This window comes from Agelaius tricolor, unplaced genomic scaffold (assembly GCF_023055355.1).
Source record: "Agelaius tricolor isolate 1412-34295 unplaced genomic scaffold, bAgeTri1.0.p SCAF_4, whole genome shotgun sequence".
Taxonomy (NCBI): Eukaryota; Metazoa; Chordata; class Aves; order Passeriformes; family Icteridae; genus Agelaius; species Agelaius tricolor.
Window position 1 is genome coordinate 12335281 of NW_027269264.1, and position 27236 is coordinate 12362516.

The 27236-nt window shown below is 41.7% G+C and overlaps 1 protein-coding gene and 1 long non-coding RNA gene across 2 annotated transcripts in view; both read left to right on the forward strand.

Moving 5' to 3' along the window:
- Window positions 1-262: 262 nt before the first annotated feature.
- On the forward strand, window positions 263-4471 carry LOC139588868 (uncharacterized). Its single transcript, XR_011678844.1, has 2 exons — window positions 263-310; window positions 3098-4471. It is a non-coding gene; the product is annotated as an uncharacterized lncRNA (long non-coding RNA).
- A 4015-nt stretch (window positions 4472-8486) lies between these two features.
- Window positions 8487-27236, forward strand: part of RNF38 (ring finger protein 38) — a 104053-nt gene continuing 85303 nt past the window's right edge. Inside the window, exon 1 of the mRNA XM_071424599.1 lies at window positions 8487-9105. Within this exon, the coding sequence (XP_071280700.1) occupies window positions 8580-9105 (526 nt within the window). The 5' untranslated portion in view covers window positions 8487-8579. The remainder of the gene's footprint in view (window positions 9106-27236) is intronic.

Here is a 27236-nt window from a genome sequence, read left to right on the forward strand (position 1 = left end):
CTGTCACAAAATCCTCTCAGAAACTTGCATGCTCCCAGTTCTGCTGCATGCAGACTCATGATCTATCTGTTTATCTGTTACTGCAGTACCTTGCCTTGCACTGTGAGTCACTAAAGGCTGCTGTGAATCAAACACAAGCAAACAAACATCTTCTAACAAACATCACAGGGGTTGAGCTGTTCAATCTGTTTCAGCACCAGCTGTTATCACATTATGTTACTCATAAACCGTGCTGATAAAGTGACAAATGACATTTTGTTTTAGGTACTAATCAAGGAGTTGTGGTCCTTCAGTGTGTCCCTTTCATCTGGTAAGTAGAGTGGCTTTGTAAGGGCTCAGTGGAAGAGCAGACATTCTGACAGTGATTCCATGCCTCAGGAAAAAAAGGCACTTGTTTGGCCAAATTCATCTAGAAAATCTACTATTGTGAGATATGACAGGGTTGTACTGATCAGGAGGGAAAGGCATCTTAGTCAAAGAGGAATTAATATATTCATTATATCTCAAGCATGTCATCCAGTGAGGGAGTCTCCTTTTAGAGCCTTGTCCTGCCTCCTTTAATCAAAGTATTTGCAGCACCTTGTTCTGGAAATGGTTTCACAGAAGAAAAAGGGCTGTCCACAGAAAGAACCATTAAGAAGTTGGGTAAGACACAGCACACCTAACCTATTGTACACTTCACTGCTTAACTGTCTCCACATGTTGACTGAATGCACCTGAGGGGTTTTTCTGAAAGTCAAAGCAGACAACATATTCTACCACCCCTCAGAACTATGTACGTACCTCGTGGCTACAACTGTACACCACTTACATAACCTTAAACAGCCAGTCTGTGGCCATCTGGAGGATCTCCCCCGATCAAACCAAAAGAGGTTTTTGTCATGAAGGAGAAATTCAAATGAAAATTGCTCAGCAATGGCAATTTGTGACAGAGAAATTACCTGGCGTAGTTCACAGGAAGATTTAACTGCAGAACTGGTTTAACTGACTGGAAGCAGGGTTGCCAAAAACAGATCAACCATACAAAGGAGTGAAGATTCCCTTGCTGATGAGGAAAGAAATGCTTCAGAGTTATGTTACAGGATCGTGTAATTCAAGTGGTCAGGGGCCATTCTGGTAGACAGAGCTGATGGTGGAGAATTAACCCAATGCTTGGCTGAGGTGCTTTATGCAGCTCATGGAACATCATCTGGTGGGTGGAGGTGCAAGTGTACATACAGATTCAGCGCATGCTGCATCTTTGTAGACTCCTTGGAGAACCATCAGTGAAAGGAAAACTGTGTCCAAGGCACTTCACATCAGGTCTCTTTATACTTAAGTAAAAACACATGTTTAGTTCACCCCAAGGAATACAATAAAATAGTCATTACCTGTGTATTCTTATGTAATATAAAGTCATATTTGCCTAAACATATCAAGGATCAGTTATCAGCCTTTTTGCTCATATGTCAGCCAATACTTTACCACAAAGTCTTCTTTTAGTTCCTTCCTCTGTATTTATTGAAAAATGTATTCTGGAATTGCCTGGAGTTTTTCCTTCTCCATCCACAAGGAGGTTTGTTTTTTCATACATTCATTCTGGATGGAAAATGGCTATCCAGACTGTACACACGGACATTCACATATGCTCATGCACACACAACAACATCCTCTTCCCCCATTACAGACATTCACCAATCTCCAACAGGAGCCTTAGTCTGAACCTAAATTAACCCACTGAAATTCATTTGGCTTTCCAGAAGTTTGTAAATAGCAAAGCCTTCAAAGATTAGTAGGCAAAATAAGCAATGTCAATCTTTGCCACCTCATCCTAGATTTGTTTCTCTGTATGCATGGACATGTTGGAGTCTCACTGGAGAAAAGAAGGAAACTCACTACAGGTTCTCCTTTAACAGAGACAGCTATTCTCCTGCTCTGTTGGCAGAATCCTTCCTTTTCACTGAAGTAATGCAGCATGTCAAAGCAAAAGAAAAAGCATGTGCATCAATGAAATATGTAGCTCTGTCAAGTGAGAAGATAAATATCACAGAGTAATCAGTGTCTCTATAGTTGTGTTTTCTGGTTTTGGTGGATGAATAAATAATTTCTCTACTTCTTGCTAAATATGCCTAAGAGTGAAATGCAGCCCCAAGAGGCACTGAGAGACAGAGCCTGTCAATTTTGAATGTAGACATCTTGTAAATTCTCTTTGTGCCTCAGACCCACACAGTCACTAATGATGGGTTCTGTCATTCAAACCTATTTTTAAATTTCTGGTTATTTTTCTCCAAGAAACTTTAGCCTGGGATAGGAGAAATTACTCCAGTGTGCATTTGATGGGAAACTACAGACAAAGCCTGTGAAACATTAAACAAGGCAGTAATAAATTCTGTTACATATAAACAAAAACACCAGTGCTAGTATGCTGTCAATGCTCTAGCTCAAGGTGTATTACTCTTGCCTGTCCTCTTCTCGCTCTGTAACTAAACTCCAGAGGTGATTGATAACACCTCTGTTCCAAATCAAATGGCTGTTCGTTCCTCCCTCCTTTCTTGTACCTTTTAATTCTTTAGGGAAGGTACAATGATATTTAAAGGCATTCGGTGGGAAAAAAAAATTAAATTTGGCCACAGGTCAAGACTGCATACTGATTATTTCTTTAAACCTGGCTCTTAAGCTCTGTCAGTGAATAAGCAAATACAAACCTAGCTTTCAGAGTGCTCCTTGCAGGTCTTCCATTGATTATACATACATTTCTTATACACGATGATGCAACGTCAGGAAGGAGATAGTATTCTCACTGGCAGATAATCATTTAACAATTGATGTGTTAAATGTAATATATTTTTGACATGGAGAGAAAAGCAATATGCAAATATACCAGAAGAAGAATACAAGAGCTAATAAAACAGAACACAATATTACAATGAATCATAGCATATAAGATGTAATATGCCAGATACAGATGGTGTGAATCCCATAAAAATATCACACCAATGATGTCCAGCAGTTTGTTCAATTTCTCTTGTGATTCAAAAAATTCTAGCAGGTATTATGGCTGATTGCAATAGTCACTTGTTTTTGTTACATAATAGCCTTTTCATATATATTTTTTCAGGTTTCCAGTTTTTCAAATTGAGAGCATGTTGTGTTCCATATTGGTCCTAAGGCTACAGGCCAAGTTGAAGTCCAGAATTCTGCCATTGAAGTCTATCAATTCTGCCATGAAGTCCATCAATCTGCTCATTGATGTGAGCTTTTTGATATTTGGACCTCACTGTCTAAGTTACTGCAGAATTTACCAACTTTTGTGGGTTTACAATATAGAATACCAGACTTCTCAATGCAAGGGTTAGCATTGTCTGATACATGAAGCTTCCTATCTTTTCAGATGTTGTCAACACTGTGTCCAGTTATAACACCTCATCATCAGTGTATTAATAAAGCTTCAAGGAATACTTAGTATACTTTCTAAACAGTTACTTTCTGTAGTATGGAAATTGAATGACAGCTTTCACTTATTCTTTTATCAGTTCCCAGTGGAGGAGAAAGAAGTCTTGGATTGTATCCAAGCCTCAGTAATGACTAGTTTCATTCTCATAGTTTCCCTTATTCCTTTCCCTTGAAGTCCAGCAAAGTGACTCTGTGTTTTTTGAGTGATAGGTGTGGAATCCTCTCCCGATTTCCTGAATACCACACCAAGATATTTAAAGTATACTGCCGGTGTTGTTCAGTACATGCATCATATTCATTAAGGATATTAACTATATCACTTTTCCTGGGAACAGCTGCAGTGAGTAGTTCAGGGACACTGAACTATTCACTGTTCAAGGCTCTGTAATCTACGGGCAGTCACCACGTGCCGTGAGATTACTGTCAGCTGTACAGGGAGAATGAGACTTGATAACAATTCCCCACTCCTCTAGTTCTTTTATCAATTATGATAATATTAATATATCAGTTCTTCTATCAACATAAATTCAAAATAATATAAATTCAATGATCTAATTCTTTCATCAATCCACAGGTGGATAGCATTAGAAGGAAACTTGGAATGTGAAATGTCAACTAGATTGCTATGGGATAAAGGAGCAGCTGTTTGCAACAGATTGACAGCCAGGGATGTATTTGCATAAAGCAAACTGTGAGTCAAAGGGTGTGGTGCCCCTTTTTCCACTTTCCCCATGAGACCACCCATGAGTGTCCCTTGAATACACACTAGCTAAAATCTGAGCAGGAGATGAGTGAACGTAGTCCAGGAATCTAATTGCCTAAAGGTTAGCTTTTAAATCTGTACTAGCAAGTCCACTTTTCTTCAGTTTGATGTTCCTTTCAGTCTGGCAACACTCTTCCACCATTACTTGGTAGCTATGACAACCATGAACTTCACATTGGGTTTAAATATTAGCCACCATGTCTAACAGTCATTTGAAAAAGCTGGTCTGTATTTCTGCTACTGCTTGTTCAGAAATAAAGGGATGCATAAATGGTGTTTTACAGTGTGGGATAAAGCTGCATTACATACTACAAACAATGTCATATTCTCCACTGTAACATGGAAGAGCTTCACAACATCTCTCTTTGATGGGCGTTTTAATATATCTGAAGACTAGAGTATAAGAAATTTAGAATGACTGAAGCTGTTTTACCTGGGTTTCTTGTGGAAAACCTGTGCCATCACAGGTCAAAAATCTTGTAATCTACATAGAGCCTGACTGTCAGGGTTAATCCAGAGCAGCTACTGAAAGGATGAGAAACATTCTGCCACTGACAAAATTAAATGCATTATGAAACCACCTATCCTTTTGACTTCACTGTCCCTTCCACATTGTATTTCTCATACTCATTTGAACCATGTATTTTTTCCCTACAAATCAAAACTTATTAGAGAACAGTCACTCTAAACCAAAGAAGGGTTAATTTAGATTAGGTACAAGGGGCTTAAGAAATGTCGGAAGAGAGTTTACCACTGAAAACTGAGGCAAAAAAATGTTGAGTGCCTCAGCCTTTTCTGTACTAGACCAGTTGTCTTGTCTTATTTATTGGAGGGTTACATTTTCTTTGGTCTCCATTTCTGACCACATACCTGCAGAAGTCTGTATTATTCTTATTGTGGTAAAGTTTCTTCTCTGGTTGGGCTATCACCTGGATTAAGACCTCAATGCATTCCAGAAGTCTCCTGGCCTGCTTACGGGAGACAGAAGTTGCTGTGCTACTTTCCCAGTAGATGTCAGAGTATTTGAAATCCCCCATCTGGAACAGAGCCTGGAGTGTGAATCTTCCTGTAGCTGAAGTAAAACCACTTCATTAACAACCACCCCTAGGTCTGGTGGCCTGCAGTAAACATCAGCCATGAGGTTTCCCTTGTTGGCTTGACCCCAATTTTTACCTATAAATTTTTACCCATTTCACCTGTTCCTTGCTGGTTTTGTATGGCAGCTCTCTGCAGTTCATCCATTTTCCACACAGAGGGTAACATGTTCCCCACTGCTGCCCACTCCTGCTTCCTTGCCTGTCACTTCTGAACAGTTTATAGCCACTGATGCAGTGCTCCAGCCATGCCATTTGTCCCTCAGTCACATCTCAGTGGCACTGATTAGACCACGGTGTTCCAGCTGCACAGAGGTTTCCAGCTGCACAGAGGTTTCCAGCTGTTGCTGTTACCCGTGCTGTGGGCATTGCTGCATGGGCACTTCACCTGTGCTGCAGATTGGCTCACCTCTTTGGATGAATACTCCCCAGTGCCATTGAGGCATTCCATAGGTCAGTTATCACATTTCAAGGTCCATTATCAGTTTTTTCAATCTCGCCAGCCTTGCAAATTACTTGCAGTAATTTTCTAATGATCAGGGACTTCAGCAGCACCAACAGAAACAAAACAGAGATAATGAAGGATTCATGGTAGAAATAATCCCATTGCAAAGTCTGGCTTATGCAAAGTCTTAAAACACCACTTCAGAGGCTATCAGATTTAAGAGATCTGGGCACAGTGGATGTTTAACTTTTTAATTTCTAGTGAAACAATATACCTAATCCCACAGTTTTCAACATTGTATCACAGTAAGACCCTGAAAATCATACATGTAGACTTCCATTTTTTATCGATTTTTTAGGCAGCATTGCAAGTTTGTAAACTTTATAACAAAAATCACAACAAAGGAGAAAAAAGAGAAAAAAAGCTTTTTATAACTTTTCCCTGGATCTGTTTGATATAAACTACCAAGGAGTGTAATTCTGGATAGCCAGCAGTATGTTTATTTAGAAAAATGAGTTAACAGTTTAAAACCTTAGACAAAACCTTGTGTTTAAGTAACTGAGGACCTTAAGGAGATTTGAAGGCTTTTTGTACACTGCTAAAAGCTTGCCTGTTTTCCAAATATGGCACTTACCCTAACAGGGTATTAGACTAAAGGTAGTATCTCTTATCATACTTGATAAAATGACTCCAGGAAAAAAAAAATCTGGATCTAGCTTTTGCAATGATGTTATCTTGAAAAGGCTTTATTTAAATTTAGAACTAAGAGGAAAATGGAACACCAAAGCTCCAGAAGCAAATGAAGTGCAGTGCACCACAACTGTCAGGTTATGTCTGCAAGACTCCTGCCCCAAATTGCACAGAAACAGCTTTCCTGAACTTCCAGACAGCCTGTAGTTTGGAGTGTGCGTTAGACTAACAGCTGAAGTAACTTTGTATTTCAGAAATATCTCTTCTTTACTTATTTCTGGAAGGTAATCTACATACAAAAAGATTAGAAAGACTGTCTTAGCTGAACGACTGGTGCTATTTTCACACCTTTTCCTGTAGGGTATAATTAGTATTCAAATTTGCCATTTTTGGAGGGCTCACAAAAAAGGAAGTCTGTGCCACTAAGCACTTTTAGGTATTACCTTCAACATGGGAGTAGTTTTAATGCAACTTCCCCCCAGGAAGTGAGTGAAAAATGAATCATCACAAAAGCAATAGTGGCTCTGTTCATGACTTTCTGCCAGCTGTGAACTGCCAAGAGCTTCACGCAGGCTGCATGTGCATGCCAGAGAGCAGCAATCTGAAAGAAGTGTAGACACCTCGGAAAGGTGAAGTGTAAGGAAAGTACTTCAGACCCTCATGTTTCAAATAATCAGGAAATAGGAGCTGTTGAAGTTGTTTCCAATTTCAGGGCTGGCGTCCTGAAACACTCCATGAATCTTAGACAAACAAATCAAGAAATGTTCTGAACGACCTTAAAAAATTGTTGGACATAAGAATCACATCAATAGTCTGCTACAAACCCCAGAGTTGTTAATCCTCTGGGGAGTCATGATCATCTGCTCCCACACTGGATGAAAACCTCAACCAAATGATATGGAGAGAAAAAACTGGCACAGTGGGGCAGGCAAATGCACGATTTGTGGAAACATTTCCCACTCATAGCATGACACAGGAGAAGGCAGCACTGCTGTGATGTGCAAAATGAAACAAATTCTCTGTCTGCACATTTAGATCTCAGAGAATTACTGTTGCTCCACTGAGGACAGCAAGTGCACCCCTCTGGCTAGTAAATTTCGCTATGCATTTTCTTTGTTAATGCATGTGTCATTTTTCCCACTATTCCACTCTTTCTGAGAGCCAAACCCGCTGGGCTCACTCCGCACACGCAGCTGTTTCTCCGCATCGCAGAGGCGCATGGACGCACGTACAGAGGCATTTCCCTCGCTTTCAGAGAAACTCTTAGCTGCGTCTTGGCTGCGTTCCTGGTGTCTTCTCATGCAAATGGATTTGCCAGAATGTTGTTCGTCTGACAACGAAAGCGGCGTCACCGTGACAGCTTAAGAAAACCCCTGTCCTTAACCTATCCCTTTACCGACATCCTTGACTTTTTTGCATATATACCGGCAGGCGCGGTTTGTCCCCGTGAGAGATCGGTACCCACCGCCCCCGGCTGACGCCTAGATGGGGCGGTCCCCGCTCCCTACACGTGCCTCTGGGGGCTGGCTCACCCCTCGATGGCAACCTTTGCCCCCGGAGCGGCGTGCCGAGTCGGGGCGGGGGGGGGGCGCGGAGGCGGACAGCGAGGGCGAAAGCCCGCGGCGGCGCCCTTGCCCGCGGAGACGGAGCGCGGGTCAGGGCGAGGATGGTTCCGCGCTCTGGGCGCAAGGGTTGCTCGGGGAGGGCTGCGACCCGCCGGGGGTCCCGGCAGGGACCCCGCTCCCGCTGTCCCGAGGGGGCACCGGCGCAGGGCGGTGCAGCCGCGCCTGTGCGCGCCCCGCGAGTCGTCACGCCCTGCGGCAGCGCTGCTGCGGGCGGCGAGAGGCCTTGGGGAGGCGCCGGACTGCCTGCGGACCGCTGGGGCTAGAGGCAGGGAGGGAAGGAGGGAGGCAGGGAAGGAGGAAGCAGGCGGGGAGACTTCCTCCTCGGCAGCAGTAAGCAGCTGCGCGGCTGGAGCGGCCGGCACGGCTGGGCACCGGCCCCCCCGCCCGGCGGTGGGCTGCGCCCAGGCCGGAGGCTCCCCACGCCGCCCATGCCACCCACGCGTTCCCGCTAGCGCTGACCGCTCCGCCGTCCCCGCGGTGGGGCTGCTCCTGGAGCGGCAGCCGCCGCCGGCCGGCCGGAACGGGCAGCGATGCCGGTGGCCGCCCGCTCGGCAGCCCCCGGGGCGCAGCCCGACGCCGGCTTCCATGCCCCTGCCCGCCAGCGGGACCGCGGCGTCGCTCCGCGCGGCGAGGAGAGCGGCGGCGAGCGGCACCTCCGTCAGGCCGGCGAGGCGGGCCGGCGCGGCAGATGGGTGGCTTCTTCCGCCGCCCCCTTCCTGCCTGCCTTCTCCTCCTCCCCTCCGCCGCCCCCCGCCTCCTCCGTTGCCTCCTCCCCCGCTGGTGGGGCCGCCGTCGCCGCCTCCACCTCCCCCTCGGCTGCTTCCCTTCTCCCGGCACTCCCCCAGACCCGCGCCCGTGTCCGCTCCTGCTCCGGCTTCCCGGGACTCGCCATGAGCGGCGGTTCCGGTCGCTTACCGCCGCCCGCCGCCCTCTGCCCGCCGCCGCCCCTCCACGGGCCGAGCTTGCCGGAGGCGGGAGCGCGGAGCCAGGGCCGGGGCAGCCCCGCCGGGCACGGCGCACCCCGCGGCGCCCCGGGCTCCAGAGCCCCGCCACCAGGTGAGCAGGAGAGGGGCCCCGGGGGACTGGGAGCGGGTCCGGGCGTCCCACCCCCGGCTGGCAGCGCAGCTGGCCCGCAGGGCCGCGGAGTTGCCCTCCGCAGCGCCCGGGGTCCCTCCCGGGTGGGGGCTACAGGCGGGACGGGACGGGAGGGAGGGCAAACTCCCGCTGTTCTGAGCACGGCGAGGCGAATCGCGGCGGCGGCTGGCGGCAGGCCATGTGTCGCCTGGCCGGCAGCGGAGTGCTCGGGGCCGCCTTTGAGCCGGTGCCCGGCGCGGCGATGGCTCTTTCCCCGACGGTCGGTCGGGATGCGGCGGTGCGAAGCTCGGGCAGCCCGCACTGCTGGCGCTCGGGCGGGCGCCTCAGGCTGTGGCGCTGCTGCCGCCGGCGCTCCCCAGCCCCGCGCCCCTGCCCGCCCGTGCAGCTCCAGGGGTTGCGCTGTGCGGGGCACCGTGTGCCTGTGTCTTATCGCACTTTGATGTGTCCTGGGCAGCGCCGCCCTGCCTCCCTTACGCAGCGGCCGCCGGCCATCTGCTGCCTGTCGGCTGAGCCCCGCTCCTGGAAGGATTTTTGTGTGTGTGAGCGTGTGTGTGAGAGAGAGGGAGGGGGCGATGTGTCCGTATCCGTGCCGAAGCCAGGCTCCGCCCCTCGCAGCGGGCTGCCGGTAACTGCGGGAATTCACGGAGCGCAGTGACCGGTCATACCAAGTTCTTTGGTGGTGCTTCTAAATGCTGATTGCAAGTCAGACTTTTGCCTTGTGAGACCCCCGTTGAGTGTCTTCGGGGCTCTCATCATCAGTTCCACAGACGTGTTTTTGCATTTCCTCTTAGAAACCGCTCCGCAGCAGGGTCCCTCTGAGGAGCTGGTTTCGAACATGTGGTTCGTTCATCCTGAAGCTTCGATGTTTTCAGGACTGTGGTCCTAACATATGGGTTGATGTGCTTGTTTATAGTCAAACACAAGAGCCGCTTCCAAGGCTGTGCTGGAGTTTCCCACATGCTTATATTTAAACGCGTGTCTGTGTGGTTTTGGGATCAGGGCCTTAGATGTTTTCCTAAGCTGTTCTTTGTGAATGGCAGCCAGAATTAAGTTGTTTATGCGTATATGAAGTTACTAATTAGGAAGTGGTATGGGAGAAGGTCAGAAAACAAGACATTGTTCTTTGGGCCTGGAGGGTGAAAAAATGAGGTGTCTAATTAAGTCTTTTCTTAGAATATATTTTTAGTGGTGCTTATGTCTTGGGCACTTAGTTGAGTGTTTATACTGATAGAAATCTTGCTCTGAAATGAGGTAGAGTTTATAGACAAGCTCCTCTTGAAATTCGTGACTGACAACATAATAAAGGATTACTTACAATGCAGAAAGTTGAGGGAAAACTTGTATTTTTATCTTTGCATTTTATTATATAGTTCAAAAGCAGCTTTTGCTGTGTCCTGAGACCTCACAGTACATGGGGCAGATTCACCCTCCCAGGCCTTCCAAATAAAATATATTAGGAGAAAAATATTTTTCCAGTATACATTATTTGGAAATGGAGGTTTTGTCTGATGAAACTCTCTTTCAACTTTTTGTTTTAAAATTGCATGGACATTCCTGGTGTAGATTATAACCTTATCTTAAAGCCTGATCTCAAAACATCTCTTAATCTTCTTAAGCTCTCAGCAGTCCTATAGACAAATTGACCTACTATGCTACTGTTGGGAGATAAAAGCTTTTGTATTTTCCATGATTTGGAAAGTCATGGTGGAGAAAACTATAACCTTTACCATATAATATATTCATCACAGGCCTAGCGTACAAAGACCTTAATGTTGGATTAAGGAATACTGGACTCTTTTTTCTCCAGAAAAGAGCTTTTTTGGGGTTTGTTCTGAAGTTTTGGTATTCATTAGTATAGTTCCTGTGTTTAAAAGCCCTTAAAAGTCCTGTGTTAAATGGCAATTGCAATAACCAGAATGATTTTGCTCAGAAGAGCTCTTGCAGACACACAAATTGAAAGATTAAGTTTTACAGTATACTTAAGTCGCAGTAGCAGGTGAATGCTTGTTACTAGTCATTGTAACTATATATATATATTTACATTATATAAAAATATATAAAACATTTTCAGATAGAGTGATATGTGATTCATCTTATAATTTTGAAATAGTGTCATAATTAAAAGACAAATCCAGGAGATTTTTAGATTGGGCATGAGGAGTGTCTGTTTCTTTGCTTGCTTTTCTCCAAAGGAAAAGACTCATCATGAAGGTCTGTCTTTTTCAGTCAAATATTGGTCGCCAGAGGGAAAAACGATGAACTAAACTCAGGCATGAGGGCCAAAGTTGGACTGTTTTGCTGAGCATACTCTTAGTTGTAGTCTTAATCATAATATATTAACTTTTGATAAAAACCTGTATTGTGACCTAATCTTCAAACGTCGAGGGGCAGTGAAATTGCTGTACTTTGCATGCAAGGTTTGGAGAAACCTTGCATTCTCTGCTAGGAGAATGTTTGCTATGTCGTTTCTCCTAGCAGAAAAATGTGCAGTGGTAGTTGGGTCTCTTTTGGTGTTGTTTCTTTTGTGTTTTTTTTCCAGTATGTGTCAACAGAATGGAACATCTCCATTCATAGCTGTCAAATGTGAAAGGATATTGGACTAGAAGTTCTGATGATTCTTTACTTCATTCAGAAAATTGATCCTGATCTTAAAAGGCATTTCACTGTCCATGAAGTAATTTGCCTCCAGTGGGGTACCTGCATCTCCTTGGTGAAAAAAAGTAATTCACCTAGAGGAAAGGTTGTCAGCTAGGAAAAGTATGTCTGTAGTGGAAATTCTTCTTCTTTTTTGTTGTTGTTGTTGTTGTTGTTGTTTTGGTTTTTTGTTTGTTTGTATGTTTATTTGTTTGGGCTTTGCCTTTTGTTCATTTGTTTTTTAGGTCTGAATTGGCATTCTTATTTCTGGAAGGAAAGATGGCTTTTGGAAGTTGTGCTGTATTTAACACTTGGTGTTATCCCCATAACTGGCGAAAACAGTTTTTCTCTTAAACATCTTTGTTACTCATATCAGCTCTTTGGATGTCATCTGATGAACTTGGCTATGTCTACTTAATATTGCTTTTTCTCCTTCTGTGGCTAAGTCTTTAGTTAGTTTAATTGTTTTTTAAGGTACCCACTAAGTTAAGTCCTATATTAAGAGGGGTAATGGAAGGTGTTTATTTTGGCAGATAACTGTGTTTGCTAAGTCTTTCAGTATGGAGAAGCTGAAACTTCTGTTGAAAGGATTAGTGCCAGTTTTCAAGCCTAGCTGATTGTAAGAATGTGAGGAGTTGGACTTCTTGTGAAGATTGTATGAAGTGTCAGTTAAATGCAGTAGAAAGCAGAATTATTAGTGATTCTGCTTAGTTCTGTATATGCTGAGCAGTTGTACTAGAATTGTATGCTCATATTGACACATATAAATTTTTGTGCTTTTAGCAGTTGTGCATAGTTATACCATCTCTGTGTGGTATTTGTGGTTTTGTTCTCAAACTGGAGAACAGTTAATGTGGCTTTACAGTGAGAGTCACATTTAATTCTGGCATGCCTGGTGATAGATGCTAGTTTTTTTTATTTATGACATGGTGATGCCTTCACAGCCTTATAACCATATAAAATAAAGTGAGATGGAAAGACAGCTTCTTGGTAGGAACAGGTGAAGCATATTCAGTATGTGGAGACTTCTCAAGAGTTATAATTGATTTTGATAGATTAAAGAAAAAATAAACAAACAAATAAAAAACCTCCCACTGAAACCAGAAACTATCATTAGAGCATCTCCATTTTAATTTGGTCAAAGTGTGATGTAAAAAAATGGCTTGATGGTACTTCTTGGTTAGAATTACCACAGTATTGTAAATCTGTAACTTTGTGTGTTTGAACATATTCTGTTTTGCACATGAGATTGCAATTACCTTTAGCACACCAGAATTGTTTATTATAGTGGTGGTATGTTAGTTTTGCTATTTTTGAATTAATAAGGAAGATAGGAGGCTATGTCTTTACATAAACTAGTTGCACTTTTTGAATAGATTATAGTAATTACAGATTTAATGTTAACAGACATATAATAAATGTTTGTTTCAAGAAGTTAGTTATAAGATGTACGATCTGCATATTTATCAGATTTATTTGGGAAATAAATACAAATGTATTTCCTTAACAATTATTTTTAGATAAGGTGTATTCATTTTAAGCCATGCTCTGTGACTATCACTTTTTTATTTTTATTTCACTTTTAACTTGTAGTATTTACAGAAGCTGGAAATTTTGATTTTATGGCCTGAAATTGTTCTTTGGAGATGTGCCTTTTAGGTGCCAGCATCAAGGCAGCTCAAGTGGATGCTAGCAAGTGTTAATATACTGCCATCCCCTGCCCCCAACATAAATATTTAAGGATAAAGTGAGGCTGAAACAAAATTTTTTAAAAGAAAATATAGAATATAAAATTAATATACAGTTCTTTTGATTGTAGTTCACAGAGTATGAACAACCTGATTGTTGTCTAATCCGGTATATTTTAGATGTAAAATGTGCAAAAGCACGGAAATTAAAAATTCAGAATATTCTCTAAAGTACAAATTTCAGTTTAATAATAGCAAGAAGACCAGAGATATGTCTTTGATTTGGAAATGCATGCTCTGCTTTGTAACATCTGCTTATGAAATAATCTAAATTATCCTTTTGGTCTAAGTCATCAAAATACTGAGCTTGAGAATTATATTTGCATTGTCACAGAAAGGTTAAAATGAAAAACTGTTTTAAAGAATATTAATGGGCATGATTGAGAACACTGTAAATTCTTGGAAAAGCTGTGCTCAATTAAAAAATAATGGTGAGGTTCGGAGTTTTTTCTTTGCCTTTTAATGTTTAGTTTTGCTGTTTATACAGCCCTTTTTTCACCCACAAATTATTTTGGCAAAATGAAATCCACATGCAGACAGAATCTTTTTAACCAATTTTTTTTTTTAATTTCCTGAGAAGGATAGGCTTTAAATCTTTTTCAGTGGATCACTTTGCAGCTTTTTTGTTAGTTCTTGCACCCTAGGTATTTTAAATGATCTTGTATGGCATCTGCTTCATATTAGAAGTTCAAATGGAGATGTGTCATCTGAATGTAAGGATTGTCACTTTTAATGTGATGCAAGATGTGGATGGGTTAACAGGAAGGTACAGACCAGAATAAGAGAGAATGTTACGAATTTTTCAGTGCCTTGGTTTTCAGTGGAATAGAGTTAATTTTCTTCCTGGCAGGCACTTTGGGCATCAGCCAGTGTGTGGTGATGTTGGTATTGTGCATCATTTGTTTCTCTTGGGTTTTATTCCTGGGTCACCCCTTCCCCTCACCCCTTCATCTCCCTATTGCTTATAATTATATCATTAATGTTGATTTAGTATTTTATTTTATTTCAATTACTAAACTGGTCTTATCTCAGGACATGAGTTTTACTTTTCCTGATTCTCGCTCACATCCCACTGGCAAAGGGGGAGAGTGGTGGAGAGCTGCTGCTGGTACCTAGTCAGGGTTAAATCATGGCACACTGACAGCTCCCTTTACATGAATATTTCAGTAAGATAGTACTGCTTTTCCCCACCTTTGTTTTACTGGGTTTTGTTTTGTTATGTTACACCTTTTTAGTGCCTTTTTTTTTTTCTTTACACCTTCTTGTGCATTCTTCTATGCTTGTTCTAAACCTTTCTTTTCTTGTTTGTGTATGTGGAGTACAGTAAGTGCTTGGTTGTTAGAATTCCTTGCATAAAGAAAAGATCCTCCATTCTTGATAGGAAAAATAGTCCTATTCTTGTGTTTTCATTACTCCTTTCAGGAGGTTGCTTGATGTGTAATGTAGGGCAAAGAATGCATACTTCACTTAAAGAAAGATGCAGGAAGTTTTTTAAATAGTAAGTCATAGGTATTTTCACAACTGTTTTAAGCAGGCATGACATACAGTGTTTTCTGAGCTTCTGAAGTGCACACAGATGCTCCAAATGTTCATTCTAAAAACACTCTTCTTTAGATTTTCTCAAGAGAGAAAAGCATCCTGGCATCCCAGCTCTAAGCTCCTGATTTGCTGTTCCTATTGTCCCTGGCACTGTGTTTAGGTTGAGTCTCTGCAGCCTCCGTCTCAGGCAAGCCCTTTGCCACTGCAGTGTATGAAAAAGTAACATCTGTTGTCAGTCTCAGGGTGGGAAAGTGTGTCATCAAGATGTTTCTCTAATGTCCTTTGTAATGACTGGGGTTCTGCATCCAGACAAATAATCTGTGTTGCTTGCTGCATTGTCTGGCAGCTGGTGTGGTTTTCTTGACCATGGGCTGTTATAATAACCAGCCTTCATTGTAGTATTTCAAAGCTCACATCTCTAAGCATTTGGGCTTGGTCACTAGCTTCAGGACAACCCCAAATGGGAAATTAAAATATTAAAGGAAACGTACTCTAGCATTTCAATTACTAAAACAAAGTTCCCCAAACAACAAGAAGATAATTCCAGCAAAATATCCCCCTGAAAAAAAAGTCTTTAACTGAATTTCTGTTCGTCTGTGTAAGATTCACACAGCTGTAGCACAAGGGTGTGCAGCCAGTATCAGTAAAGAATATTGTTTAAACTGTTAGAGGGTGTTTATGATTGTTTCTGATATCCTTTAAGAATAGAAATTGCATTTCTTCCTGTGATAATACCAATCTCTACTTCCAAAAAAAAGTTATTTGTGCTTATGCACATTTTTCTGGAAGGAAGGTACAAGGAAGGTAGTGATGTTATACATTTTCTGCCGGCCTATGGAGGAGTAAACTATATGAATTCTGTGAATCTTATTAAAATACTTTATAGTCTGCATGCCTGGAAAAATCTCTGTTAGGAATACTCCCCTTAAATAGTCTAAATAGCACTAAAAGCCATGCACTGTATTTGTTTGCATGACTTCTAGTTGTGCAAGAGCCCAAGGAATGGCCATTAAACTATGAAGTATGGCTAGAAGCATTGTGTGTATAGAACAGTTGTGTCTGTCAGAGAATACTTAGAACAGCTCCTGTGCTGTGTGATTGAACCTGCACCATGGAACACCAACATATAGTTTGGAAACTTCTGCTGCCTATTTTTTCAGCATAGCTGAAAGTTATCTCCACTTTATCTTTTGCTGCTTGGCACCTAAAGTATATTCAGGTTCTGGAATGAAAATATTAGAGATTTACGTTTACTTTCTGATTGAGTTCTTGCTCTGTGAAGTTTTGGCTTTTAGGCACATGGATACTTCTGCTTTCATTAAGAGCCTGTGCAAATGTTTGTGGGATCTGGATTGTGGTGGATTTTTTTTCTCCCTACCTACAAGTCAACAGTCTAAAGTGATTTTTTGAATTTCCATTAAAAATGCGTAAAAATGTGAACATCTCATTTAGTGTGTGCAAGCTCTCTGTATATATCTTTTCCATGGCATGGCTTTTTTCCTGTTTATAAGTTGAAATGGCCCAAAGCCAAGCAGAGTAAGCAGTAGTTTTTGGAAAGAATTATCATGCAGATTTAGTAGTAGGATATCGAGCCTTTTGGCACAGAAACCCTGTGAGTCTGTAATCGTTGTGGTTTGTGTGTGTTTTTGAGCAAGTTTACATGAAGTGTTTATGATATGATCTGAAAATCCTTTTACAGCTTATTATGGAGGTTGGGTACAGGTTAGACTTCTCAGCTGTTTCAGAAATGCATTTTGATTTTTGGAGGCTTGGAAGTGAAAGTTTTTAGCCAGCAGTATGACAAGTGTGTCCTGGTTTTATCATTGAAGACAAAGTATCTTCAAACTTGAGAAATAATGTGATTATGCTTGTAAAGATGAGCAAACTGAGGTACACACTGCAGGGGTGTATTTCAAAAAAGTGAGAGTCAAGATGTCTTTGATGTTGTTTGTCACAAGGGCCTGTTGAGTTGGAAAAAGTGAATGAGATAGAAAAATACTCTTTTCTTTATTAAAACTTTTAATTTAATTTTTATAACACTGTCAGTCTCTTGTGCCCGTACAGTATTGATTCTGCTTTTATGCACTGAGATACCAAAAAAATATTACTAATGAAGAATTTGGACACTGAGGAAAAATAACTTAAAGGATTTGTTACATTTTGACAGCTTTTTATTTTATGAGGCATTCTGAACATGAAGGATTAGGGAAAAGCTATGAAAATGGTAAATATGGTTAAAATTATTGGGTGGGTGGCACCCATTCAAGGATAGCAGTTCCTGACGTAGTGGAGCTTGCTTGCTCAAGGGCAGCAAGCTGATGTAGGGGCTGTAGCGTGGGACCTGTAAGGAGAGGGAGAGGACACTAGGATTCCACAGCATGGCTGAAGAGATGGCCCAGGCTAGATCCCAACTGAGAGATCCCAATGGCCTCTGTTCTCTTATGGCAGATGAAGAAAAGATAGTGCCAGACTTTCGCATGTGCTGGTAAGGCGAGTCACTGGGAATAGGGCTCAGGCAGAAATACCTAAATATCTGGCAGATAATTTTAGGAAGAATCTTTCTTCACTGTGAAGCAGAGAACTGTGGACATTATGGACCTTCCAACTTTGGAGAGATTCAGAACTTTGCCAGACAAGGCACTGCTCTAAATTGGCCTGGTCTGAGCAGTGGGATTGAATTATTGGATATCCAGCAGCCTTTTGCAGCCTGAAAAGCTTTCTGTTACTGTGTAGTGAGCATGTTATCTTTAGCCTGGGGATGCCTGCTTCAGGCATTTCAAGTAGAGAAGGAGCAGCAATTTGGGACTGGTTTAGTTGCACGCGGTCAGACGTGATGGTGAGAACTCAGTTTGCTGAGTGTCACCTCAGTCTTGTGAGACTGCTTTTTTTTCAACCTCGATTTTTTCACATGCTTCCTCCCCACACACTCAAAAATCCCTCTTGTTATGGGTGTTTAATATATAAATGCTTCTGGGTAAAACATCAACAGCTGTTTGTATTTAAAGCAGAGCTATACTTCTGCCTCTCATTCCTGCTTCGTAACTTACTTGCTGGTTAATGTACAAACAGTCTGTTTTCATCTGACAGGCAAAAATATGCACTTCAATTCTTTATTTTTCAGTCCTAGAAGTGTAGGGGATGTTGGGTTCTGTCTTTCCTGGTAAACTCTCAGAAAGTGCCAGATAAATTAATTGAGAGATGTGTTCAGCAATGAGAGGGACTTTGAAATGCTCATTCTGGGAGGGCTTGTCCTATTTTGAGAAACAAGGTAACTCATCAGTACGACCATTTTGGTTTGATAATCCCATTGTTCTTGGGTTGTAGATGCAGTGCATCTGGAAAATTGTGGTTAACAAATACACTTGTATGTTCTCTTATGTAGACTGCCAGCTTGAAATTTCAAGTTCCTAACAGCTGTGTGTGGTACTGAAAACTAATTTTCAGCCATGTTGGGACCTATGTGGTGCCTGTTTGGAGAGTGGGTGTCAGCTGCCTCTTCCTTGCAGTCAGTCCATGTGATGAATTGAAGAGGGGATTTCCTATAAAACGTTTGTGTTTTAAGCCTTTGCTTTGCTTTGCCTGGCTCTTGGTGTCTTGGGTTTGCTGCTCCTTGTGTTTAAAAACTTTGTGCACCCCTCAGCTCTTTTGAAGATGTTCATGCTGGAACGTCCTGGATCGTTCTTACGGCTGTCCAGGCATTTTCTTTGCTTTTGCTACCTCCTTGGCAGATTAAGCTTGTCTATTTCAAGGCTATTGCTGGAGGAACAAATTTCAAAGTGCAGTGAAAAATCTTTGGTAGGCTGAATTGCACCGCTTGCAGATTATTACATTCAGCATTCTTGTGACCACTGAAGTTTTTTATGTTATCATTGGAGCAGTGACATCAAAAGGGGAGAGCTATCACAAAGTCTTAAGAGAGGGGAGACGGGGACATGGGGTTACGTATTCTCCAGGGCTGCCCAGAGTGCTCAATGGAAAATACAGTTAGCAGGCTGAGAGTGAAGAATCATGTCCTGGGAGACACATTTCTGGGACATGAAAATGATTCTCAGCACTGGTAAACAAAATGCTGTCCTGTTTCAACTGCTTGGATTCCTTGTGAGGATTTTATATGAACTGCAAAACTGGGCTTAGAACTTTTTTTTTATGGTGTTACCAAGAAACACTTTTTCACATGAAGCAAGCTGCTGTTGTTACGACTGTGTTATGAAAGAAGGGGAAGTAGACTTTGGTTGTTGTATACATTTAAAAGAAATGTGACAGTCTGATCTCTGGTTAAATCTGAACTTGCTCTTGCTGTAGCATATTTTGTTTTGGAAATACTTGGGCAGTGAGCGCTTAAATTCTAAATTTACTCACCCAAGCACTGCAGATGTTGCTTTCCAGAAAGCATTGTGAAACAGAGCAGATGGAGGCAGGTTTTGAGGAGCAGATTTGCTCTGTTGCCTTCGGAAGTGTAGACATAATTCTCAGCATCAACCACAAATAGTCAATGCTTCAACTTTGCAAATCAAGTATCATGAGTAAACGTCTGATCTACTGGTCTGTGTTGATTTCACTCTTTATGCTGATGTTCAACAAGTCATGTGCTATTGTACTCTGAAATCTGTATTTGTAAAGAGAAGGGCAGGAGAAGTTCTTCCAGAAGTCCAGTGGCTGATCTTCGTTACTACAGAGAGGCTATTAGAAATCTTTGTTTTTGCTTTGAAGATAACACAGAAGCTGTTGAAATTGAAAAGGGTAGTGTGCTGAAACAAAAAATTGATACATCTCAAGTCACAAGGTTGTTACTCATTTGAACTCTCCGTTACATATATATTGTGTTCTGGACTGGAAAGAGGTATGCCTTCATTAAGAGCAACAGTGGTAGTTTGTTCAGTTGTATAAAAATACTGGTGATACCAATCCCCACCAAAAGAAGTTAGTCTCTTAAAATGACCTGGATATATAACTGCAGTAACTTGTCCTCTTTCTCAAAGTTTTCATGTCAAAGGGGTATTTTGGCTGCTAAGCTGCTAGACAAACAACTGAAAACTGGTGAGCTATGTGGATATGTTGCAGGTATTGGCTGACGTGCATCTGTGTTGCTGCTTTTGCTTTCAGATGTTACCATGAGTATCAGTTGGAGCACAAGGAGCTATGGTAGTAGGAGTATTTGGGAGAGCTGGGTCTTGTTTACTTGAGAAAGGTAAGAGTGTGATGGGGCTGTGGGAATTCCTGATGGAATAGAGTGAGAATGGGTGATAACTAGCCAGGCAAGATCACCCAGCAATGACATGCTTTACCTTACTAAGTCAAAGAGGATATCACAAGCTGAGAATTGGCAGCTACAGAGAAGGAAACACTAAATCCACATTGCCTCTGTAGCATGTTACTGAATTAGGAGGTATGAAGCAAATTCCAGAGTATAGTTCATTTCTGCAGAACATATGAGACAATATAGAAACTAAAGTAAAATTCAGTGGGGAAAGGAGGATATGTTGTGATGAGATAACTTTGAACACAAGGTGCCCACCAAAGCCACTCTAATCACTTACCTTCCTCATCTGGATGGTGCAGAAAAAGTATGACAGGAGGTTCAGGAAGTATGGTCAGTGCAAACCAGACTTGGTTCAGAAAAATTAATTTAATTAACTGCCAATGAGAAGCCAGAGAAGGATAATGAGAAATAAATACAAACCTTAAAACATCTTTCACCCACCCCTCCCTTCTTCCCAGGTTCAACTTCAGCTCCAGATTGTTCTTCTCTTCCATCTGAGTGGCTCAGGAAAATGGGGGCTGTGGTCAGTTTGTCACACTTGTCTCTGCTGCTCCTCTCTCCTCAGGTACTTTCTGTGAGGTCTCCCAACTTTTCTAGCATGAGTCCTCCCCATGGACTGGAGTTCTTCATGAACTGCCCTAGTGTGTCTTCCAGCATGGTTACAGCCTCCTTCAGGCACCTGCTCAGGTGTGGAGTCCTCCGTGGGCTGCAGGTGATCTCTACTGCACTGTGGACCTCAGTGGGCTGCAGAGGGATAGCCTGCCTCATCATAGTCCTCAGCACTATGGCTGCAGAAGAATTTCTGCTCCAGTGCCTGAAGCAGAATTTTCACTGACCTTGAGGTCTACTTTGCTGTTGTGCAGGAGTTTTTCCCCTTCTTAAGTATGTTCTCTTAGAGATGTAGTCACTGTCACCGATGGGCTTGGCCTTGGCCACTGGTGGTTCTGTTTTGGAGCTGGCTGCACTGGCTCTTGTACATAGAGGAAGCTTCTGACATCATCTGACGGATGTTATCCCTGTAGCCAGCCACCAAAACCTTGCCACACAAGACGGTCTGAAAAAAATTTCTAATTATCCACATAAGTAACCAGTGCAGACAAACATTGCCTGTATGTATGTGTTATCTGACCTTTGTCTACACAAAGATTTTGATGTCATGATTTATCCACAGCTCCAAGACGGTTGCTTGAAGAAGGAAACACAACTTATTTCCATAGGGTGTCCTGGAGCAAGATGAGTTATATGATGAATTGGGTGAAAAGGGTAATGCAGGGAAGTAGACTGAATTCAGCATGTTTTATTTTCTGGATGGTGATTGCTTATGACTTAAACAGTTTTCTGCCTAGAAAATTTCTACAGCTGAAAAGGGTAATGTAGTTGACCCTAAAGGCAAGTTTTTCTGGGTTTCACATCCTATAACTTGCATTTAAAATTGAAAGTGAACTGCATTGCAGCCATTATATTGAAAAAAGAAGTATAAATATATACAGAAGGAGATAGATAAAGGCTGTGAATCCTACTAGATTACTTGTGTCAGAAATAAAGATGCTCTTTATACTTGTAAGTTTGCCTTTGGGGAGCAGTCTGGAATTATTAAAAAATACAATAATGAAATTCCAATTAAAATGCTAAACCACAACTTTTTGATGTAGATAGAGGTTCATGTATCATGTCTTTTTTTAGCTTTTTGGGGATTTCAAATTTTCAACCTAAGATTGGAGGATTTCAAAAAATTGTGGGTGATGTTTATGTGTTGGGTTTTGTTTGTTTGGTTTGGGGTTTGTTTTTTTTTGGCTGTGTGGTTCCCCCCCCCCCCCCCCCCCCCCCGCCACTGGAGAGAAAGCAACTGCAGAGCTAACAAAGCTGCAGAAATAATCCAGCTGTATAAATGGAATGGAAACAGTAGTGTTCAGACTAATCTGTGATTTTCAGTTAAATCTACTTATGACTGACCTGCTGCTTTGCCATTTGATTGAAATTTTTGCACTTTTTCTGTTGTCTTTGTAAATCTGGTACCTGGATTTTTGAGAGTGTTTTTGCAACAATCTTTCAGGTGGATTATTTCTATCTAGTACCCATCCTCTGGTAAAATATCAGTGGCTGTGATGTTCAGAGTAAACTTCAGAAAGCAGTTGCATCCATCACAATAATGGAGGGAGCTTTGAAAACATATTTTCATGTAAGGACAGAGGTCAGCAAGGTTGTTGACAGGAATAGAGAGTAATAAACTTTACTCAGCAGTGAAACCATATTTCTGGAAGAGTGCATGGGTTTATGAGTAAGGAGAAAAGGGAAATGACTTCTGTCCTAGTGTGTGTAAGGAAGTGCTCCTTTCCAAGTAGCACTTGGTTTGCATACCAAGGAAAAACTGGTATTTGAAGGAATCAACTGGTGTTGCTGTAGCTGACCCAGCTTGTATTTTGTACTGTGGTGAAAATGTGCCCATTTCTAGGCTTTCCAACGTGATCAAAGACATCTGTATTGTTTAAAGAAAATTTTCTGATTTGCATTTGAAGGGATCTGTTTTTCACTGGAATGAGTGTGTATGGAGCCTCTCCAGGAGCTCTTAGGTAGATTGTCCCTCTGTGAAGCTTTCACCCTGATGATGCAGCAGTCTCTTTAAAGAACACCATCTGAACCCTTTGCTAGAAGTGCTTCAGTGTTTCCTTTTATTGAGTGTGATACTGTGGACCTTTGGAACAAACAAAAGAATAAGGCGAAATCAAGACATGTGCAAGAGCTGGTTTGGTTGGTGTGTTAGGTTGGCATTGGGTGCTCAAGGGAGATAAGGACAGCCTTGGTCTTTTCAGAGTTCATAAAGCATTTGGCTTGTGCATGTATGTTTTCTCTACTTCATGTCATCAGGCATCTACTTTTTTATTAGCTATGTAGAATCAATACAAGGAATATCCCAAAAACTGTGTTTCTAGAGTAATAGCTTTATGTATTCTTAAGGTGCAGCTAGGAATAGCAGAAATAGCTGCACATTATCACCTGGCTTCTGACCACCTTAGAATCTACTGCTGCAATTTAACACTAGCAGTAGGTGCTAACTGAGGTAAATCACTTGTCCAGGTCCACTGGGTGTTCTTACAGATACATACCTACGGTACATAGGAAATCTGGAAGTGCTTCCCTCATTGGTAGTGCTGCTCTAACATGGGATCAAGAAAAGAAAGCAAAGAGATTGCAACCACTTTTTTTCTGCCTGTGGAGTAACTTCTAGGTGGTATTTGTTTCCTCCTTTCATCATCCATTGTACCTATTACAATCCATTTTGATACTCTTTAAAGGGCTACTAGGAGGTACACAGTAAACACAAATGAGTGCTTTGTAAAAGTAAATAAATAGTGATGGCATTGATTTTTTAAATTTTTGGCTGTTAAAAAAATTCACCATGTGGAAATAATGATAGAGTATCAGTGATGAAGGTACATATACTTGAGAACTTGGGAGGAAGAGAAAAAGAGAGTAAACTTTTTTTTTTTCAGGAAGAAAAGCCAGATTGTCCATGAATCAAAGTCAATAGCTTATGCAGTCTGTAACTGCAATTTTGAATAATCCTCACAAATCAGGGGGCTGAAGCTAGTACCTCTCAATTTGAGGTACTGATCCTTCCTGCCTGACCCTAAATAATATTGCAAAGCATAAGTTTGCAGGCTGGTAAATGTCAGCCTCAGCTGCTGAATGTAATTTTTACCTGACTCTGCTGTATGGTTTGCTCATGTAGCCACAGTGCTTTCCCCCTTTACAGTAATAGTACAGGGTTGTTGCTCTTTGTCTGGTACTTGATATGCACAAGCAAATATGATATAAACCATGTACAAGGCTTATAATGAATGTTAGACAGCTTTTCTTTCATATCAAGTGAAAAGCAGAAAACCTGAATTGCCCTTATCACCCAGAACCACGTTATCATTTCACAGAAATGTATTAGCCCTGTCATACTAAGCGTTTGACTGCACTTCCTCCCCCAGATGAACTGTTAATTAAAAACATTTTTGCATCACTTATTTTCAACTTATTCATTCTCATAAGCTTTTTAGTATGGGTGACATTTTTGGAGAGAAACAATTTCCTGTAAAAACTTAGAGAGTTTCCCATAATAAGGTGTTGCTTCTGTTATGAAAACAATGTAGGCACATTGGCAGTTAGACAAGTGAGGATCTGTGTCTAGAAATCCACAGCACAGCTTAGTCATTTGATTCTAGGAGAAATAACATTAAATTAAATGGTTTATTGAGGCAAACTACTGATACCTGAATTAAATAATCTGAATTGTGTTTTTCTCTCTCAGACTGTCTCTTGAAAGAAGATCTGGACCTAGGTCTATTAGGAGCACTAAGCAAGGCTTTCAATCTTTCTGAGAGATTGGATTGAGAACTTTAGTCGCTGCTCTGTGCTGGGCTCTCTTGACAGGATATTTTGAAGATGTTATAACATCCCACTATTAGAAGAAGTGGAAATTTTCTAGTATTAGACAGGTTGAGCTTGTGTCTGGCAGGAGCTCTCTGCAGTTCCATTTTTCCCACGCTTAAATCTTGGCCACACATACCCTTGTTAATTTCCTTGATATTCAGGTCCTTATTCCTAATATTTCTCTGTCTTCCAACTTGTCTTGCCATCCATCGCCTCTGGGTGTCTTGAGGAAGAAGAGAAACAAAACCATAATTTCCTCCAGAAATTCTTCTATTTTGACTTCTGTAGTCCTAATGTTATCTGCTGTTCTTCTCTCTGATTTCAGTTTCCATGAAGGGTCTGTCATGTGCTAAGTGTTGAGCAATCTAAAGAAATTCAGCCTTCCCTCAGTGCTTGTATACTGCTAGAAATTGACAGCTGATGCTTGGTCATGTTCTAGGAAAATCATAGGGTTGGTATTGGGCTTCTGAACTAGGAAACAACATGGCATGCTTTTTTCTTCATGGTGCAGAATGCTTTTACTTACATTTCTGTTGTGCTTGGAGAGGCTGTATTTTGCAAAGTGCTGCAAACAGATGTTGCAGAAAAGAAAAAACTGTAATCAAGCAGACTACTTTCAGACTACTACAGAAAGTGTCAAATAGATTTTAACTGACCTGGGATCAGGAACGTTCTTTTGCCTTGTTCAGGCACTTACTAGGTCCTATAGGAACTACTAGGACTGTGAACAACTGCTTGTCCCCAGTAATTACACAATGTCTATTAATGGGTTTCTTCTCCTGAAAAGGACTGCTGTCAGTCCTGTTGATGGTGCCCTGTTCTTTATCAGTAAAGCCCCAGCTTTACTGATACCACACAAAAGTACTGAAGAGTTTTCCAAAACCTGGAACCTGTCTACAGCTGCCTTGCAAGTCTGGAGGGGAATGTTTGTAGAAGGTGAACAATGGCTTTTGGAGCAAATTGTTCTTGTTTCATCAGATACTGGCTAGTCATAAGCCAGTATCTGTCAAATACAAGCTGACTGTACCTGTCCCATCATATTACCAAGCTTCAAGAAGTCCTGGTTAGGGACTTCCAGAGGGGGAAGTTCTACCAAGCATACTGTGTTCAGTGGGCTGGACTTTTTTTGAGGCACAGTGAGTGTTCTTCATCAACGTTCTTTTTGGCAGTATTATACTCAAGCGGTTTAAAAGCTGAAGAGTCCAGGTCTGTGTGCTATCTTCTTGCTTTTCCCCACATTCATCTATTTAATCAGTGTTCTCTGACTAATTACAGGTTCTTAAGAATGCAGTTATCAAGGTACTGGAAAACCCTGAGGTATTGTTCAGTCTCATTCTGTAGTCTTAACGGGACTACAGAAGGGGAGAAGGCAAAAGGAAGATTTTGGTTCACAAGTGTAGCTGGAATGATCTTTCTCCTTGTGTGGACTCTTTTGTAGTTACTGGCACTGTATTTCATCAGTCACTTTATTTGCTCCTCACTTGCAATTGTTAAATACTGTCATAATTCTGTTGTATATTTTTCTTCCATTTGACCCCAGGTCGTGCCCGTTGCTGATTTAATAGACTAGGAAATGAGGATTGCTTTGAAATGGATTGCTTTGAAACTTTGAAGGCCTTGTCCATAAATTGCAGAACCATTTTAGACAGATGAGGATAAACCCTCCTTAGTTGAACAATTCTGCCCACACTTAATCAAGCATATTTGCCTGTCTGTGGAACTGGCTGGGTCATGTCTTCCATGTTTACTTTATTAGCAGTGTGCTGCTCTGCTTGCTCCTGAATAGAGATGTCCTGAGGATATTCTGGAAATGTGGAGGTCATGCCCTGGCAGTGGGAACAAAGGTTGCACAGAGTAACTCCCTCTGATTTCAATGATGATTTTGTCTTCTTGCTCCTCCTTTCATCTCCTTAAAGGTATTTTTTGGCCCTCTCCTTGCTTCTACTTATGAAGTTACTTAAATTTGATTTTTTCCTCTTTAAAATGATAAGTAACCGGGTCAACAGCCTTGATTTTTAATTGCTTTGAATAATTAGGAAGCTTTTATAGTAACCCATCACTGCTTCTTCAAGATGATTTAGCGAATCTTCTGATCTCTCCATCCTCTGCTTTCTGGGAATGTGTTCACTCCACATTCCACTGCTGGGATTGCCTTTTTTCCATGTCATTCCTAAGAGATATCTTAATAGAAAATCTTTCTGTTAAGCCAGAGTGTACAAAGCTGTAATTGCAATAGAGTGGGATGGAGTTTGGAAGATCTTACAAAACCCCCACAAATCTAATGTTTTTTTTTAAGGAACACTTCCAGCTGTTTACTGTATTCCAATTTGAGATTGTGTTTTTGCACCTGCTTGAGAAGTCTGGGTTCTGTCCACTAGCTAAATCAACTTGTTGCTTCTTTGAAATTAGCAGGACCAAAAAGTATGCCTCATGTCTGCTTTGTGTTCTAATCAGAGAAGAAAAGGCATGTGGTAATTACACTTCAAGGTAAA